Below are 20,167 nucleotides of genomic sequence, written 5' to 3'. Positions count from 1 at the left end.
TCATATTGGAGTGGTGCGAATGTAAATGTCATGGTTCCCCATCACCACACATAACTGCAGATGGAAAAAGTCAATTGAGCAATTTTTGGGGTCAGGTCGGGTGCTCTCCGGGGGGCTGAAAAGCTTCATAATGAGGGCACGCTCAAGTCTGGTTTAGACTGTGTCCCAGAAAATAGGACTCCAAGTGTTGGTCATTCTAGTGTTAGCTGGTGTACAGTGGGTGACACTGCAACACGAAAGAAAAAAAACTCACACATACAGAGAAAATCGTACGAATGAAGCACAGTTAACGTAAAGATGGCGCCAATTCAGTCGGATCAGAATTCATCACCAGGAGCAAAATACCAAAATCAAGTTTTCTAGCTTCAATTTTACATCCTGGTTATGAGACTGCAGGAGGGGTGACGTCTTTTTGTAGGTTAACGTGGAAGTTAGCGTCCCCTCGGCAAAAAAGCCAACGGGATTCTTCTACTGGATTTTGGATCATTAAAAAATAAGCTCTGTTGTTGGTTACCGACACATTTTGCTCAGTAAGATGACAGTCTGCGTGTTGTAAAGCTGTGAGTTGTTAGAATAGTTTGCAACAATATCTCACCTGTAAAGACTGTTGAGCAGACTGATTACGTAAATGGATTTTAACCTAAACACAGAGAATTTACTCACATATTTTATGAAAATCTCTTAAACTTTCCTTAACCACAGTCCTGATTTCATGCATTTCACCAAAAACCCATTGGAAAAACCTTTGAGACGAGGGAACTGGAGATGCAAAAATGCCAACTGATTTCTGGGTTTCAGGACTCATTCTTCTCCAGCTGGCCCTGCAAAATGCATCACATAAAGCCTCAAAAATACAGAATACAAAAAAGTCATAATTCACATTTTGTTGGATAAGATATCCTGTCAGACGTCTTTTTCATAATGGCATGCTGGGAGGAAAACGTCTTTTTGTGCTACAGGGGAATTTTTTGCTGCAATACCGCAAGTGGCCTCTGAGAAAAACTGGGTGGTTTGGCTTTCCAGATGTGAACAGCAGAGCCTGACGGATGTATTGATTGGCTGATTTTGACTGATAACAGAGAAATCACGTTGCTGTATATGTTGCCACACAGGCGCCAATTTGGAACCTTTACTCCGAAAGATTATAATGCAAACGCGTGAATTTTATTGTTAAAATGTAAAATATCTGTTACATCTCTCTGTCACAAGAGTTTCCTAACCACGTCCGTAAAAGTGAATATCAGTCGGACTCTGCTAAATAGAAGATTCACGAGCCGAGGACACAAGTTGCAGTAAAGAAAAGTCGGATGAAGTCAGCATTAACGTCCCTGATCAATATCGGGAAGGAATTTCTCCGACTCCATCCTGATTGAATTAACCCCCCCAACAGCATCACTTAATTTAAAGCCCTGATTGTTCCTGTCTGATTTAAGTGAACTTAAATTGCTTTGATACCATCTTGGACCTGAAGATAAGGTGGTTTAAGTGCAGGATGGGGGGATCAGATGAGGTTGAAGGACATCAGTCTTTATGGAGATTATATCCTCTCCTTAAAACATGCGTCGTTCTATCTGCTCGTATCAAAAAGCCTTGAGACGATGTCAGAGGTCACTGTTTGGAAGGGCGCCGAGGCTCGCTGGAGAACTTCCTCTGGGAAATCACGACGGTGTTGTGGCACTAAAGATGCAAAACAACTGAGAAAAGGCAACATGCTTGTTTCCATATTGCACAGAGGATGTAAAGCAGCTGCATTGTGCAGAGAGTGACCTCGGGGTGTTCAAGGATCAAAGGGTTCAACGCTCGTCTGGCGATGATCATATTAAGTCTGCAAAAGCTCGACATAAAACACACTTTTCCAAATAGAAACCCAGAATCTACTGTTTGAATGTAAGTCAGTGTGCTGGTGTGTAAAATCGTCTGAGCTCGTATGCTGCTCACGCTCGCCACGTGACCGAGCAGCACGAACACTGTCCGAGGCTGCGAACAGGTACATCAATTTGGAGCATGACAAGAAATTCCCTTTAGGTGACAACAAAATGTACATGCTATTAGATCAGCTGCAGTATAGTGTGATGAAATAAATTGAAGCCAACAGATGAAAGCTCGGGGCCTCGAACAAGGAGAGAGGAGACTATCAAAGGTGCGCTGGCCTTCTTTTATGTTACACTGCCATCCTTTGGACGAACGCAGAACTAAACGCCGGTGGACGTTTGATGCGCACAAGGACAACAGACTGAAAGACAATCTCATCCCAGGGCTGCAACCGATTAACGTTTCTGTTATCCATCAATCTGCCCATTGCTTTGTTAATCAACTGGTCAATTCACTCGAACTCCTAAAATGTTTTTAAAAAATGTGAGATAACATCTTCTAAATGTTTTTGTTTTGTTCAGCCACCGGTGTGTTTACAGTGACATACAGCAGCCAATCCTCTCACTGAAGAAACAGGAGACAGAGGGTGTTCACTTTATTCATATATTTTATTTGAATAATTACTGATTTTTTATTTTTCTGTTGCTGAATTTGTTTCTGTGGATCAACTAATCTACTGTACGGATCAAGAAATTCACTGTCTCAGCTCAGATATACTGTACAGCTGTAGATCATTTCCTCATGACTGAATAAAAACTGGTCTCACTCCATGTGTCGTCTTTAAAGCGCACATATTCATTTTTGCTTAAATGCTTAAAATACCAATGACTGAGATAGAACTAACTGCATTTACTCCCTTCAGTGCCACTTTATGTCTTTAATCTTCTGCATTTCAGGGGAAACATTTTTTGTTTTTACTGCTCTACGATATCAAACAGTTATATTTAATGTATACTTTGCAGATTTTCTGCCTTAAGCAGGACTTTGCCTGTCAACTCGCTTTAATCAGCAGTTAAACCAGATAAAGCTGAAGGCAACTGTTAGTTTCTAATATAATCTTCAGGCAGTTCATTCTGGGTTTTTTTCTGTGAATGTGGATCCTGTTTTCAGGAAATGTGTTCAGTGTATTTATCTGCACGAACAGTCCAATCGTTTAGGCATGAGCCAGCAGTTTTTATAAGTGGGTAATAAATCTGATCATAAACTACCTAAGAGTATGTAAAGTAGTTAAAATCAGCTCACCTTCACCCAGCAACAACATTAAAATCCTGCTTACGTGTTAGTGCATAATTACAGAGGCCCCGAGGGGAAAGTGAAGATTAGAAGTCTGAACTCATTTTGTTTTCTCTCCTGTGTTTATGACTTGAGAACTGGTGGGAAAAATAAGTTTTGCCGAGATAGTCTTTCTAAATTCCTTTATTCATTCAATCCATCTGTAAAATATCATGTAAAAATAACTGTAAGTTATAATTGTATTCTCAGTTTCCTCCCCAAAAAAACTTTCCTGGAATTGTTATTTTCTTTAGTTTTTCACAGAAAATAAAATTCTGAAATGTTTGGGGTTTTGTTGTTGTTGTTGTTGTTGTTTTTTTCACAGAACAAAACAATTCTCCTGATTTGTTTTTTCACATTTTTTCAAAATAGTAAATTTTTCCATAAGGAATTTTGTTTCAACATATAAAAAGTGTAAACAGGAAGTGAGATTCTCAGACTGACGGTTGTTGTTTACACGAGAATTTATTGATCAGTGACATTCAGGCTGAAGTGTGAAGACAAAGTTGGAGGACTGAAATTCTGGGTTTTCAGGAGAAAAAAAAAAATCAAGGAATTTTAAAGAAGAATTCCGGGAATTATCCCGATTTCTCTGAAACATTTGTTTTCAGATCAATTGTCAGGAAACTTTTGCATTTATGTGGAGCTGGTTTACAGATACTGTGAAATAAAAAGGTTCAGCAGTGTCCAGGAAACTTTGACACTGATATCTCAGAGTGACGACTGTTATTAACATTAGACTTTATTGATGAGTGAATGTTTCAGGCTGACGTATGAAGACAAGTTGGAGGAGCGAAGTTCCGGAATTTCTTTAAAATGGCGATCAGAACCTCTTGTTGGCTACAAAGGCGGTCGAACAATCTGTAGTTCGACATATCAGCTTTCAAAGCAGCATAAAAACAAAGTCAGAGGTCCAATCACGTGTTTCCAGATGTAACAGCAGACAGAATTATTGAGGAATTATACAATGTGTCAAGGGTTAACACTACATATCCCATAAACATAAGCCAATCAGTTGCAACGCCTTGAAATGACAGAATTGCAGATGCAATCAGAAATCCAGATTTAAACAAAATAATAAACATGCTGTCTGAGGTTTGTTTACACCGACACTCAGTATAACAGAATTATAAAACACTGTAAACTGCAAATATGTGAGCAAGCAGTGCCCATGTGCAACTCTCACCAGAGACTCTGCAGCTAAAACGGAGCATTCGAGACACGAAGTGTGAAAAGGAGCACCATATGAGAAAAATAATGTGTTTTTGAAAAATTAGAGCATGTAAACCTGACAATAAGCGTATATTGACCTCTTTAATTATTACTAATCTACTACTGTGTCTACATGTTACTGTATGTTTTAGTTTGTGTGCAAGTCAAGCTGATCAAACAAAATTGGTCTTGGTTTGGATCAATAAAGCTGCTTGAATCTGAACCTCTATAATTTCTTGTAATAAGAAAAATATTTATTTACATTTCCAGTTGTTTTCTAGTCGCCTGTTTGTTTGTTTGTTTGACTATGTGTCCTGTTTGTTTGTCGTCATCACGTCATCATCTGTCTGCAGGAGTCAGGACATTTGAACGTGGTGCGCATGACGTCAGCAGCGTCTCGTGCCGGAGCGTGACGCGCGGCGGTGAGCGAGCAGCTGTGTGTTCAGTGATCAGAGCTGCAGGCCCGCAGCCGGAGCCGCTGCCCGGACACGATGACGGGGATCTAACGAGCCTCGTCCGCAGGTGATCGACGCGGAGAGGTGAGTGTGCGACAAACCGAGAATCTGATTTATTTATTTTTTATATCTGATCTTGTAAAGATGTTGATGTCTGTGTGATGATCGGAGGGAGACGCTGCTTCAGGGCAGTGAGTCAGGCGATGTGCTGCTCCCCCCCTCTGGTTCTGTAGTAGTGAGTGGTATTTATGGTGCTGGTTGGTTCTGTTTAAATGTGCATTGTGTTGTAAAATAATCCTTCTAAAGCGCGTTTATCGCCTGACATCCCGCCATCATCCCCCGAGTCGTGACTGCTGCATCATATAGGAAATGTGCTCATTGATTATTAATGTGGTCCTCGGCAGGTGATGGTGTTGGTCGACATAATGAGCTGACATGGTTCATGTTTCTGCAGCAGGGAGGGACTGTAGAAATACAAACAGAACACACCTTCATGTCAGCCTGAGTTTGAGTCCCCTCAGTGAAATGTGACGATAATCAGGTGCTTGTTGTTCTTTAAAGGAGCATTTCAGCTCTTATTTATTCCATACATGTAGTTTATTTACAGAAACACAAATGTAAACCAACAATAAACATGATATATTATTTTTTTTTCATGCCATTAACGAGCTTCCTCTTTACCAGCTGCTGCAATAAAGTGAAGTTCACACATTAATGCATTATTAATTACAATGCAGCAATATGATTCTACATTGGGCCATTCTGCATAATATATTTGTAGGATAAGAATATTTTTCTGCGTACCAGCTGAATGCAGGACATGTCTTATGACAGGTAAACACTTAAGTATTACTAATCTGAGTACTTCTTCCAGCACAGGAGGAGTTTCAGTGGTGCAGTGATCATAAAGTAGCTGCTGTTGTTTTACAGAGTTGTTCAGATGAATGACTCCAGGCAAATCGCAGAAACACTCACAAAATAAGTTAGTTTTATTTCACATATTTGTGGGATTTTGTCTAATATAAAGACGAGAGGGCTGCATACAGGAATGTATGTTTTAACAAGTTACACAATCGTTTGACTCGCAGTAAAACTAAATGTTTTGAGCACACACGGATGACGGCGGGATGTATATGTATTTATATTGAGTCAACGATAGCTCACCAGCTGGTCAGAGCACAGCGGCAACCTCACAAATGAACTACTGTAGATCTAATAAACTTTACTGGTGTAGAACATAAAGAAGAAAAACACTCAAAAACTATACAATTTGAATTAAACGTGAGAAAGAAGTGTCCGGTGCAGGGATACAAGTTTCTGTAAGATACATTCTTGTTTCTTTGTTTCTGTTAAAACTCTTGCAGCAGATATTTGAATGACTGATAATTTGGTTTGTTCATTTTGCATGTGTTGTATATTGTATATTTGTCATATAGTGACATTTTGACATTAGAAGACACTGCTACTAATAAGCCGATATCAATTTCAACCGTGTCTCCTTAATTGGTAACGCACCAACAAGTTTCTGTCTTTCAAAAACATAAAATGAAGAGAAAAAAACAACTATCAAGTCAACTTCAGAAATACTCAACACAACCTTCAGCTTTTACCAAAGAAGTCAGTATTAATTAATCACTAAATGTGATCCAGTTTAAATGATACTGAGGAATTTAGAGTTAACAGATATTTGCAATGTTAGAACTGAAAAGTGATATTATGATATAAATTTTCCACCTTGGAACCAATTCTGATACCTGAACTTTGTCTGTTGGCCAAAACTGAGTCCCAATCTGACACCAGTGCATTAAATAAATGTTATATATTTATTTATATCAATATTTCTTACCAGACGTTTGAGACGATGAGACGTGGAGCTGTTATTTATGAAAATGTAACGTTTCTGCAAATGTTTGTTTGCTGCAAATTTGAGAGGATGTCTCAGAGAAGTGTTTCAAGTGTTCCCAAACTCTGCTGCATCGCTTTATGTTCCTCTCTACATCTGTTACCCAGTAGGTCGCCTCATCTAAGCTGCTCCGCTTTCTCCACACGCCATCGTGAAATATGGAGGGAGGAAATTTGTGAGTATGCTTCTGTGTTTACACCGATCAATAAGTTCTTCCCAGATCATTATGGAAGAGGGCAGCAGTCACAACACTGGTGCAACCCCTGTGTCATTGCAGCGGCTACTCCCGAGACTATCTGGACCGCTTCATCCAAAGCCAAGACTCGTCTGTGGTGAACAAGTTCCAGCAGAAGTACTGGAAAACCAAACAGACGCTCATCAAGGTCACCGGGAAGAAGGAGGACGAGCATGTGGTGGCGTCAGACGCAGATCTGGACGCCAAGCTGGAGGTGAGGAGGAATGTAAAAAAACTGCTCGGGCTCGTGGGTTTGCAGCAGAGAGTCTTTCTGGACGACATAAGCCTCCATCACATCACAGAAACATTAAGAAACGCAGCAGATACTTCCCTCAGGTGGACTCTGCAGTGACTTAGATGGCTTTTTGATTCACACGGTGCCGGTATTTGCTTCAGGCTCAACTCTTTACATTAGGCTGCAGCTCTAACCTCCATCATCGATGCCTCCATTTCAGGAGTGAAGTGAGTTTAATGGCTCAAATCGATACCTCATAAAGGCCTGAACACCAAACCTTAATTACGGCCGGGTCCTCGATAAGAACGGTGGTGAATCATTCAAAGCGGGATATCTACATAGCAGATCGGAGCTTTGATGAGACATTTTAACGCTTCTGTTTTTACCTCGTGAAGGATTTAATTCCATGTCATAGAGAAGAATGGACATCTGTGGTTTGTCTTCTTGAAAACAACTCACAGCATATTCAGGCAGTGTGCTACGGAACAGCTTTTGTAATGATGTCCACAATGATCAACTGTTTGATTCTGTGTTTTTGCTGACTGTCGTCTGACGTGCAGGTCTTCCACTCCATCCAGAGAACATGCATGGAGCTGCTAAAGGTCATCGAGCAGTACCAGAGGAGGATCTGCTGTAAGTTCAAATGAACAGCATAATAAGGACCAACTGTGGGTCATATCATGCTTCTTTTAAGAGGGCCAAACAGGGCAGCACATACCTCTTTCTTCACAGCTACATCCTCAAGTATGTTCTGAGTCTCCTCCCTGTTGATCAAACCCCGATAACGCCCACAAGGTGGCGTCAAAGAGGAGCGCCGAACCACTTCAGACAGCCGTTCACACTCTATGTCCTAGTTCATCACCTTGTCCTTCAGAGTGAACCAAGACGCCACACAAAATAACTAATTACACATTAATGATCCTTGTTTCCCTCAACACCTGATCCAACTCATCCCCAGGTGATGCTCAGTCGGCACGTTGCCATCTTTACCAGATCAGCTGATTTGACTTCAAAATGGATCATCAGTTCTGGTTCCAGCTGCACTGCCACATGCTTCAGTGTTGTTGTTGTTGTAGTTTCCAATCAGGAGGGCAAATCTTCCCAACGGCCTCCCTCCACTAAAATTATAAGTGCAGCAGCAGCACTGCACCCACAGACTCTCTCACACCACAGTCAAGACACTTCCCAGCTCCTCTAAACACAACCTCTGCATTAGACGAAGGCAACAATTACATTCTGGGTGTTTCTCCTTTCTGTTTTTCAGGTATTGCAAACTCTATTTCCTAGAACTGAAATCTAATCCCTGCCGTGAGCAGAGCTGAGGCTGCCCCTAGAGCACGGATGTAATATGCTCAGTTTTGAAGAAGAAAGTTGCCTTGACGTCAGAGACAATAAATGTGTGCTTAAGCTTGCTTTAAGTTATTAACTGGCACAACCAAACTGGTCGCACTTCAGTTGGCTGATTAGCTCGTGCCGTCTCCACAAAAGCTGAAGTTAGAAAGACAAAGTACACAGTTTGAAGCTGTGGACGGCACCAACCCACAACACAGGTCTCAGTCTGACCTCTGAGATCTTTTTAATCACTCTAAACAGAATCCATTCAGGTACAGGGCTATTTGTGATGCAGAATGTGATTATTAATGTTAAAATTAAAGTCATGTTGAATATAAAATACCTTCTGAAAGACCTAAAAGAAATGGCCATTCATTCCAGTTCAAGTTCATTCAAGTTTTCTAAGCCTGTACGATTGGATCCGAAACTCGTTCACCATCTGTCCTGTGCAGATCTTTCGCAAGAGGAGAACGAGCTGGGTCGTTTCCTGCGCTCGCAGGGCTCGCAGGATAAAACCAGGGCTGGAAAGATCATGCAGGCCACAGGGAAAGCACTGTGCTTCTCCTCCCAGCAGAGGTTAGTATGTCTGAGGTGTAATCCTGGAGCTGTTTATCGACAGTCCAGGGATATTTTCACCAATATTAGTTATCTGATTCCTGAATCTGTGTCAAAATCAGTCAACAACAAAACGTGTTAGTTTCTTACAGAATTAAAGTAATTGTGAACAACAGTTTGGTAAACACACGTGACCATCGACAAGAAAATCAGCAGCCTCCGCTTACTGTCAGACTTTGTTTCTAAGTATCCAACACTTATCTTTTGATTAAAACTTAAGACCAAAGTTTGTTGTTTCTCTCTCGGGCCGTTGGTTGACTCTACTATCTGTTTTTACACAAATCATTTGAACTGTTGGGGCAAGAAGAGCCAAGCGTCCTTTTCCTTTATGACTATAAATTGTTCAGCAGACTGTTTTGTGCATTTTAAAAGCTGATGCAAGTTCAGGCACTGTGACAATCCAGTAATATCCAAAGATAAATGTGCTAAAGATAATTTATGCCAAATTTGTCACAAGCTGCACCTTAATACTTAGTTTAACACTCTATCCAACAGACTGGCTCTGAGGAACCCTCTGTGCCGATTGTACCAGGAGGTCGAAACGTTTCGCTATCGAGCGATCTCGGACACGTGGCTGACGGTGAATCGAATGGAGCAGTCGAGGACTGAATACAGAGGAGCGCTGCTGTGGATGAAGGATGTTTCTCAGGAGCTGGATCCAGACACACATAAACAGATGGAGAAATTCCGCAAGGTCTGTCACACAGATGATTTTTTAACAGAAAAGCAACGATAGCCAGATTTTTATTTTAACGAAAATGTACCGAAACACAAATTTTATTTATTGTTGGTTTAGTGAAATGTAGCCTGTTCCAAAACGAAAACGCCCTCTCCTAAAATATGAGTCATGTTTTTTTACGCAACATCAAAATATGCTGGAATGAATTTCCTCTCCATGTGATGACCTGAACATCAATAAGGATGCCAGGAAAGAAAGTAGGAGATAGAGAAGCAGTTCCAAGGGCGACTCCCTGCCAGGATGAAGAGGCAAATCATAGCCAGGAGGCAAAATAACAAGCCAATAGGCAGCGAGGGTCAGTGAAGCAGCCACCACCACCTGTGAGGAAGAGGACCATGTTGATTAAGGAGAAGGTATTGTGCATGTGTTCATGGAAAAAAGAGCGAGGGAGCACGTGTCGATATGAGTGAAGAACATTTGGGGAGGACCTTTTCAGAGGCCCACTGTCAATATTAAGAAACAGCTGCAGGCCAGAGCAACATGGAGATAGAAATAACCTCGGGAACCTGCCAACACAGTGTGTGGGAGAGGAATAACGTACAACCGCTGCTCCACCGAGCATTAAATTCGATTAAATGTTCAGGAGAAATGTCCACAACGACGTTCTCATATATCTTGTTTCATGACCAGTTACAAGATACTCAAAAATATCTGAGGAGACATTTTTCATCTGTGGCCGTTTGGTTGTTTGTTTGCTGGTGGGTTTGTCAGCAGCTTCACACAAAAACTACTGAAAGAAAGACAAGAGTGTAAGTCCTGCGTATTCAGGTGGCTGACAAAGGGGATATCATCATCATTTCAGCCCCAACTTACAGCAGATCACACAAACAGCATTTATCAGGAAAAAACTACCAAAAAAATTCCACTAGAGGGCAGAACACACCATCAAATAGACGTCTTTTAATTCAAACTTTAACTCTAACACAACCCTGCATGCTACAATCTTCTTATACTTGCAGAAACTTGAACTCCAGTGTTTATTTTTAATGTTGAATACCTGTGCTACACATCATACTGGCTGCTTTCCTTCACTTAAGGACCATTTTTCTTATCTACTATAATCTCAGGTTCAAGCCCAGGTGCGCACAACCAAAACAAGCTTCGACAAACTGAAGAATGATGTCTGCCAGAAGGTGGACCTGCTGGGAGCCAGCCGCTGCAACCTCCTCTCACATGTTTTAACCACATATCAGGTGCAACACACATCCCAGCTGTTTGCATTGCACACCACTGATCTTCTAAAGGGAGTTTTCAATAGCTATAACACATGATGCCTACATAACAAAGTAAACAAGCAGATTTAAGACATGTGAGGAGACATGAGGAAGATATTAACCGATGATGGTGAATTATTTTTGAAACAACCAGCTGATTTGTGTTGCGTTGGCCCGTTCTGCTGTTTCAGACGACACTTTTGCACTTCTGGGAGAAGACGTCCCACACGATGGCAGCCATCCATGAGAGCTTCAAGGGCTGTCAGCATTATGAGTTCTCCACACTAAAGGTGAGAGATCATCTTGACCTGCATGGAGATCTAAACTCTGACCCCACTTAAAGAGGCTGTTATCATCCATCCGGTGTGAATCAATCACGGGCGCCTCCGAGAAGCATCGAGGACACATTTGAGATGCGATCACTCAGAACACAGTCCGGGCAGGGTATGACCACCGCTCGTGTGTCCTTGGCCACAATGACGGACTGCCTGCTCAACCAGAACAACAGGCAAAATGTTTTCACCTACACATTTCCATTTGGTTTACTGGAATGCAAATTAGCTGTTTTGGCTCTCTTAACTGGCAGAGTTGAGCAGCAAAAATTTGTCTGGTTCAACTTATTTCACTGTTTAATTGGTATCAGAAATATCATAAATTATTTTGAGTTGTCGAGTCAGGAGAAACTAAAAAAAAAAAAAGTACTGAGACTTGGTTGTTCTGCAGACCTTACAGGACCCCATGGACAAGCTGGCTAAGAAGAAGGGGAAGAAGAGAATCAAAACGGAGAAAGAAGGTGGAAGGAAAGCCGAGACCACGGACGACCAGTGAGTTATTTCAGCTTGATCTTTTCTCATGCAGGCAGACAAAACACTGCATGCCAGCAGCTCAAACTGACAACATATTTATAAATCCGGACTGAACACAGACGCTGTTTTCCTACACACCTGTCACCTTATGTATGCCGAAAATGTTAATAACCGATCCGCTGTTTGTCATATTTACAGACTCATCTCACACCAGCATGAAAACACCAGTGATAAGACCAGAGAAGGTAAAAGACTATACTATTATTCTTTTTACACGATTATTCCTACCAAATTATGATGATTATTTTCGTGTTTTTAGATAAAACATCCAAAAATGTTGAAAATATGTAATAATAATTTCCTAATTTCAAAAAGGGTCGTCTTCAAATTGCTAGTTTTGACTAATTGTCCTAATTACAAAGATAGTTGGTGCTAAAAAAACACTTTCTATTAACTTCCTAGTTTTAAGCGTCATTGGAATTCCTAGTAATATGCTTATTAATATTATTAAGCATTATCTATCAAGAAAGACAAAGAAAACAAGCAAGTAAACACATCTGAGAGGCTGAAACCAGTGAAGTTTTTATCGTTTTTGCTCAAAAACTGACTCAAATGATCAAAATAGTTGCTGGTTATTTATCAGCAAATCTGCTCATCAGTTAATCGATCAATCGATTAAGCTCTGTCACACTTACTTTTTCGGGAAATGTGGCTAAAATTTGTGACAATGCAAATAATCAAATGTCACAGAAGTTATTAGTTACAGTAATTTATTAGATAGATTTGCATTATCGCTGAAGTAATCTGATCGCTCTGCACGGTCGTTTTAGGAAATGGGGATCTTCTCTCTACTCATCCAGAGTCGGAGGGAGAGGAGAGGGACAGCATGGCCTTACTGAACGAGATCCTGGGCAGCATGTCGGTGGAGGAGGGCGACTTCTCTCGAGAGTGGACGGAAGTGTTTGGAGACACCGAGGAGGGGACGAGTGCAGCACCAGGTGGTCCAGCGGAGGCCGAACAAAAGGAAAACTCCTTCTTTCTACCATCTCAGCTGCTGGACCAGAGCTTGAGTAATGTGCAGTCTTCACTCTCAGGTCAGCATGTTAGAGTCTGTGTTCATTCTTAGAGAAGAGGTCAAAAAGCCTCTTTTAGTTATCAAAATAATTTATTTTTCCTTCTGTCAAGATGAGACCACTTGAGATCTTCACTCCTAAATAAAACCATCCGAAAACAACTATATTAGCAAACGTCATCCTAATGTAATTAAGCATCTAGGTGAAATAAATATACCTCAAACTAAATAAAAAGGAACAGTGCTTTTCCATGAATTGTTGCAATAATAATAGCACAAATTTCTGCTTTTCATTGTGGCAAACTATTTCCGCAAAGGGAGAAAAGCCGCTTCAGAGTGATTTATCAAACCCACATCTGTCAAACTAATAGGAGTCCATTATACCAGGGCAGTTAGATTTGCTTCCCCGTTGGTGATTGCCAACGACTTTCCATTTCATCTGGGCCTGGGCACTGGCTGCTAGCATCTCATCTGGTTTTGTTGATTTGGTTTCTCCATTTCCAGCTCAGAGGGCTTTTGAGTAGCCCCACTAATAAAGCTATAAAGAAGTGGAAACCTACTGTATGTATGTATGTCCTGGGTGGAATTATGAAGCTGGCATTTCAGAGTTCATCAGGGCAGTGAAATATAACTCCTGCACGGTTCAGAGCCACAGCATGATTTAGAAATATTCCTTCAGTTCCACTATGATCATCGATAAGGAACGTGTTAGAAAAAGAAGCAAGTCTGGAGTTTTTCAACTCAAGTGTATCAGAACAGACTGAGGAGAAACATATGGTCGATGTGATCTGAGGCTGGCGAGATGGCGAGGAACGCCGAAAGGGAGGCTGAGAGTCCAGCTGGTGAACGAAACACACTTGGGGACTGATCAATATTTTCCTTTTAAAAAAAAAAAAGCTGTCAGAACACATTGGAACTGTTTGACTTTTCCCACATGTCAACAGTTTTTACAGCTTGAAGCTGCGACAATCACAACATGCAGTCTCAGGAACTGTCAACAGAATTCAATCAGAACTGCACAGAACTTGGTTAAAGTACTGAACGATTTTAAATAACTCAAGGCACTTAAAGCCGATTCAAGCAGCAATCAGTCGGCAGGAGAGCGCACAGGCTGGGACCAGCTTGTGAGTGAAAAATAACTTTTGACAACACGCAAGAAAACTCAGCAGACAAAACATCAGGCGCAGGCTCAAAACTAATTTAACACTTTACAACTGTACCTCTGGGTGCTTGAAACTTTTCTTGCACAAACTGATTGACCTTCAGATTCGTTCTGCTGTTACAAAAACACAAAGAAAAAACGCTGCAGACTTTTAAGAAGAATCTGGGTGTCGAGAGGCAAGAAGGAGCTTGTTCATGAGGTTAACAGCCTCCTTTTAACCTTGACTGGAGCCTGAAACAGGTCTGGAAACACCCTGGTTCAGAGCCTAAACTCGTGACTGATTCTTGTCGAGGCTTTCGCTTTACAGCAAAATCATAAAAAAACAAAACTACAACACATCTTCAAGGAAAAAAAATCCCCATATTCTCACGAGTTGAGGATGTTTAGATGCAGCCACACAAGGACTGCCCCACATGGTAAAGTTATTTCTGACAGATATGACGGCTATTTCGTGGGAATGACCATTACTGCATTACAATTTTCTGATCTTTCACTGAAACAACAAATTAAAAAGGTCAGGGCATCAGTGCAGGACTTGGTTATTTTGCTGTTTTATAAATACATCTGACCCAAAACTTGCAGGTTCTGCATTTGTCTATTAGTCCTGCTTCCCTAAGCCACACTCAAAGCTTTTAAACTCAAAACAACTAACAACATTTCTTGAAGATGTATATCCTTTTCATCATGAGACATTTATCGCAACAAAAACATTGATTCATTCAAAATTTCCTGCTCCCACTTCAGGACTTGTGGAGGGAGCTGGAGCTCTTAAGGATTGAAAAGGTTGTTTGGTTATTTAGGCCCGCGGGACTCTTTGTATTTGTTTGTGTTTGTAATTTAAACTGTTAGTCACAAAATAAAACATCAACACCACACTGCAGCGTCCTCCCTGGTGGTATTTAGTCCTGCTACAGAGTGTGTTGTCCTGATACACAAAGGACAAAGGCTAAAATAAACTTGCCTGAAACAAGATCTCCATGCTGTGATTGCAACTTTTGGCCTGTAATGTCGTCAGATTTTGCCGTGATTGACTTTGTGATTGTTGTCGTTAGTGCGTCTATTACACAATATCCGTCCACATCAGCAGTGTGCGAGAGGGCGTGATGATTTATTTGTTGAATCACGCTTTGGCACATTAAACATCCCCCTGTTGATTAATCTAATTCTGCATCGGCATTTCAGATTGGGCCGGGATTGTTCCACAGCCCGTCGCCCAGGCAACGGAGCACTCATCTGGAGCCAATCAGAACCTTCCTAAGCCAGCAGTAAAAGGTAGGAGCGGGCCAAATGAGCAAAACATATGAGGAGACTTTAAAGAAGAAAAGAAAAGACTCACTCATTCAAAAGAGACATGTCAGACTGAAACCTGTGTTTATGAGTATTTTTTTTCAAAGAACTTGTGGGTTGTTTCCATTCATAACGTCGGATCGAGTGGAGACGATTATATTTTCACCATGTCTTAAATTGTTCAGCGGTGAGTCTGCGTGACATTTATCCTTTGTTAACTCATTTCACAGAGACGGCAGGGACGTCCAATGACCTCTCGGCGTGGTTCAACCTGTTTGCTGACTTGGACCCGCTCTCCAATCCCGATGCGGTCGGCAAAACTGACGCAGAACACGAACTTCACAACGCATAGTTCTTCCTCAGCTTCACGGTGATCTGAAATGGGCGCCTTCGTTAGTGAGTACAGCAGAATAAAGCTGCCACTGTGACCCGAGACAAATCTGATGAGCAACACACAACTGTTTTCTCTTTAGACTTAAATTTGATTTATAGCTGAGACAATTAGTCAGTTAATCTACAGTAAATTCATTTTTTGATAATTGGAAGAAGTACTACTGCACATCACTTGAATGTCCTGCAGGGATCAATAAAGCTTCATCTTTTATCAATAATATCACATTATAATTCATCTGCTGATTATATGTTTTTTATTATTAATCAGAATCTGCAAAGTAAACAGCTAAAGTTTTCAATAAAGTTAGTGTAGTAAATAGGACAATATTAGCAATATAATATATGAAGTAGCAGAAAATGGAAATACTCAAGTAAACTAAGTATATCTCAAAACTGTACTTCAGTACTGCGAGAGAGAAAATGTAATTAGTTACTCTGCACCACTGGTCATTTTGCCAACTGTACAAATACCCAATAATTGTTTTCGCATGTGCTTTTCGTCATCGGATGTTGTAGCAAACTGAACATCTTTGTGACTTTTAGACTGTCAGGAAATTCAATATGTGAATTTTTTCAAGAACCAAGCAATGAATTGAGAAAATAGCCATTACTCAGTACGGAAAATAATCAATATTCTGGCAGCCCTAACTGAGTCTTTTTCTTTTCAGAACAATATAAATAAATGTCCCTTGTTAAAATAACATACTGTTCTATGATGACCATGTTTCTTACGATAAATCCATGTCCTTACAAGATGACAAGTTTAAAAAAAAATTAAAGTATCTGCAAATCTGAAAATAATCAAGAGAAATTTGCTTGTCGTTATAAGAAACAAATCAGATTTTTGTCTCATGGTGGCAGTGTTATGCTGCTGTCAGTGTCACACTAACAACTACCAGCTCTCGTCCTTTCCTTTGTGAAAGAAATTAAACATGAACACTTCACTGGGTTGAACATTTAATGTTTAGCAGGGATGCCTCAGTATGAGTTTGGAACAAGAAGCCTTTGACATTAGCTGCCTTGGAAATCTGTACTCTCTAGTAGCATTCATGCTTTATTTCTGATCCTTATTACTGAAGAATGCAAAGCAGCGTGAAACAGTTAATTTTAGTTTTAATAAAAAAATAAAAAGTTTACTTTTCTGCCGTCAATCTGATCAACACTCAGCAAAAGCAGGTTAAATGATCAGAATTAACAGCAACTATTTAACACCACATTTGAAAAAAGAGGGAACTGGAAACATCCTGAGATGTTTCTATTTTCAAACAGCAAAAGGTTTCTGTTTTAAGATTTATGCTTTTATTTGTTCGCTACATTATTTGTGTCCACTCTTTGTAACATTGTCACTCATTTATCACTGCATGTTGCATGCCTTGTTTTCTGTCATCCAGTCAAACGTGTGATTGAATGAAAAATATATTTATATTAATGTGAGATTTTTCATCAGTACTTTCATTATTCACACTTGTGTTTATTCAGTGCAGTTGTTGGCTTCTAACGGGCGATATATGCCGTTTTCGATGTTTTGTTTTCAAAGCCAAACTAACTGCAATGTTTGATAATCATGAAGACAGTGTCATACTGATTTTGACAACAATGCTGCATAAATTAAATATTTATATCAGAGTAAATGCCTTAATTGAATCACAATAAACAATATAGAACCTCATCAAAATTATTATTAAATTCCTTATATAGTATATAAAGTTGATTGTGAATTTATTTTTGCCGTACGATGCGTCATTTTTGATTTTCATGCCATGTGACATTTGTTAATATTTAAATCATAACCAAATACATTGACTGCCTTACCTTGTCTCCTATTTGTAAATGTATACATGCCATGCTTATGTATATTATTAGTTGATGTGTCTGCCTTTGAAAAAAAAATTACATACCAATCCAAAAAAGAGATTTTCTTGTTTTCTTTATTGAAAAACACACACAAGATCTACATAAAAATGCGTAATACACAGGAGAACTGAATCATCATCGCCAAACATGGCAACCATTCCTTAACTGCACTGCAATGAGCTTGTGAATAAAATCAGAATTAGTATGAATGAAACTCTTGGAGCTGCAAGCAGAAGAGAGTACATCAACTTAATCCGTGTGGAATGTGTTGCATATTGTTCGTATTTGAATTCTGTGTGCAAGTGGTTTGAAAGACCAAAGTTTTGGAATGAAACATTTACTAATTCTCTAAATCAGTCATGTTTTCTTTTTCTATATGTTCTGGTGACACAACTTGTGCAGGTGACATTAAGGGCACATCCGGTTGGATCTCTACATTGAGCCAAACTGTGTTACACAAAAAATGTTAGTGTATCTTTACTTCAAACAAAAATCAATTGCACACTCAAGTTCTGATTGTTTTAAGTTACAAATTGGTCTAAAAATAAGAAAAAAAAAATAGTGATTATCATCTCACTTCCAAATAAGTGCTTCGGCTTGATTTAAGGATTATCGCCTGTGTTTGAAACACTATGAACCAGTGTTTACATGTCGCTGAACTGTTTATTAACAAAACAAAAGTGCACATGAACATTCTGCTTCTGGCACAAAAATGGTGCCTCTTGTCCCAAATACATGACAGGCCTCACACTGTTTTGTCATTTGCTTTGGTACATATTGAAAAAAGGGGTAAAACAAACAACACATTTGTCAACTTCTCAATTCGGGATTACGTAGCTTATGTAGCTAGTTGCGTTTACACTAGTACTCACGGTTGACAAATGCAACAGTGATTTCTGGAATGTGTCATAGCACCTGAAACCCTAACCTGAACAGGTTAATCCAAAAGTCATCTGTCACGAGCTGTGACATCAATCAGTTGATTCAGTCCATAATAACCTCCCTCTCCGGGGAAAAAATAAACATTTCTGCAAAAGACTGGAATGTCTTTCTGTAGAATAAAGTCATAAACACTGGGGAAAGGCAACATAGTCCAAGCAAGTACATTCCATATGACCTGAGTTACTGTTCTGGGTAGTGTGGGGCAATAAAACAAGGCAATAGGGGAATTGTGTGCTTTGTTATTGGTTATTTGGTCACTGAAAAAGAGTTGATTTGCATTTTGTGTTTGAATGGTGATCAGACTAGAATTTGTAAGCCTGTCAGGTGGAGCCTGCACTCCAGCAACTGCTGGTTTCACACAGACACTGTGATACAAATACTTTAAAATAATAAACAAATAAAACAGGCCTCAGCCTGTCACTCTGATCCAGGTCTTAACAAGTGCAAACATTGTGGTTAATGTGGGGCAATGTGTTTTAACTGCAACACATCCTAATATGTTTAAAATATGAATCAAGCATTTCCCATCCTGTCAAAAAGCTTGTGTATATTTACTTTAGATGTTAGCTTGCTGAACACGTAACAGCTAATAAGCCGGTTAGATAACATGAGTAGAATGAGTTTCTGATACCTCAGAGTTGTTTCTTGTGAAAGTTTTATGATTTTTCCTTTTTAATTTATCTTAATAAAACTGCAGGCACTACGTAACACAATAATTTGAGCTGTAATTTCTATTTTTTTGCGAAAAAACAAAGCAAAGCTATTTTTGTTATGGGAGTTGTCACAGTACAGAGGAGAAGGCTAGGTTAGTGATGGGTGAAGGGAAGCTGTGCCCAAGGTCAGCACACACTTAAGTCTGGACGACAATGATCAAACTATCAAGTTTTCCTGATAAAACATCAGAGTTCCATGACAGCGGGACAAACACTGGGACCGAGCAGATGCGCCTGTGCAGCAGGATGCTGGTACCATTATCCTCCAATGTGTTTGTCATTTCCAGACCTTGGGCACTCCCTGCTGGCTAACGTTAGGATTAACGGAGTGCAAGGATTTTTTTTTTTTTTTATTTTTTTTTTTTTTTTGCTTTTGTTTGTTTTCTCTGTTTTAAAACCAGCCAACCTGACTAGCTGAAGTGTTAGCTGTAGGAGGTTTGGTCATGAATACCTGAGGACTAGCTGGTGAGGAGAACTTGTGCTGAGCCATCTTTCCCCACATCTGCATCGGGGCTCGGGCTGTCTGTGCTGTTGTCTGTGTTTATGCCTGTGCTTGTGTCGGTGCTCCAGTCAGCGGAGGCTGGAAAGGTAGCTAGTGGTGCAGTGGGCAGAGTTGGGGTCACCTGAGGCCCTGGGCTGTCGTTGCCATGGAGACCGGGGCTGGCGGAGGAGCAGGACGAGGGAGACACGGGGGAGAAGAGGGAGGAGCAGAGGAGTTTGACCGGGCAGAAGGCAGAGCCCCTAGGAATGAAGTTCACCTTGTTTTTGTCAGGGCACGAGAAAAGAGGGAAGCCTTTTGATTTGCCGGACCTGAAGACAAAAGAGCATTTTTGGTTGTTATTTTGTATTTTCAA

At 40.3% G+C, this 20,167-nt stretch overlaps 2 protein-coding genes across 7 annotated transcripts in view; one reads left to right on the top strand and one right to left on the bottom strand.

Annotated features, from left to right (window-relative positions):
• The first annotated feature begins 4,743 nt into the window (after positions 1–4,743).
• On the top strand, positions 4,744–17,716 carry ica1 (islet cell autoantigen 1). Of its 4 annotated transcripts, none has more exons than XM_037072866.1 (13): positions 4,745–4,895; positions 6,822–6,889; positions 6,992–7,163; positions 7,745–7,817; positions 8,969–9,092; positions 9,627–9,825; positions 10,938–11,063; positions 11,276–11,374; positions 11,808–11,908; positions 12,089–12,135; positions 12,751–12,984; positions 15,307–15,396; positions 15,642–17,716. In XM_037072866.1, the coding sequence occupies exons 2-13, from the start codon at positions 6,873–6,875 to the stop codon at positions 15,761–15,763; spliced, it is 1,404 nt and encodes a 467-aa protein (XP_036928761.1). In that variant the 5' UTR covers positions 4,745–4,895; positions 6,822–6,872; the 3' UTR covers positions 15,764–17,716. The 4 variants fall into 4 exon arrangements, with proteins under 4 accessions (XP_036928763.1, XP_036928761.1, XP_036928759.1 ...); XM_037072864.1 differs by having other exon boundaries at positions 12,721–12,984; XM_037072865.1 differs by having other exon boundaries at positions 4,750–4,895; positions 6,825–6,889; positions 12,721–12,984.
• The window catches only part of LOC119005331 (glucocorticoid-induced transcript 1 protein), a 20,477-nt gene continuing 18,024 nt past the window's right edge, over positions 17,715–20,167 (bottom strand). For all 3 annotated transcript variants that reach the window (XM_037072863.1, XM_037072861.1, XM_037072862.1), the window contains exon 9: positions 17,715–20,123. In XM_037072863.1, coding sequence (XP_036928758.1) covers positions 19,772–20,123 — 352 coding nt within the window. In that variant the 3' untranslated portion in view covers positions 17,715–19,771. The remainder of the gene's footprint in view (positions 20,124–20,167) is intronic.

This window comes from Acanthopagrus latus, chromosome 17, assembly GCF_904848185.1.
Source record: "Acanthopagrus latus isolate v.2019 chromosome 17, fAcaLat1.1, whole genome shotgun sequence".
Classification (NCBI taxonomy): domain Eukaryota; kingdom Metazoa; phylum Chordata; class Actinopteri; order Spariformes; family Sparidae; genus Acanthopagrus; species Acanthopagrus latus.
This window is presented reverse-complemented; position numbering and strand designations above follow the sequence as displayed.

Coding starts and splice junctions, on each gene's coding strand:
- ica1 (XM_037072864.1), top strand. Junction 12,136..12,720: donor CAGTGATAAGACCAGAGAAG/GTAAAAGACTAT, acceptor CGGTCGTTTTAG/GAAATGGGGATCTTCTCTCT. Junction 15,397..15,641: donor TCCTAAGCCAGCAGTAAAAG/GTAGGAGCGGGC, acceptor CTCATTTCACAG/AGACGGCAGGGACGTCCAAT.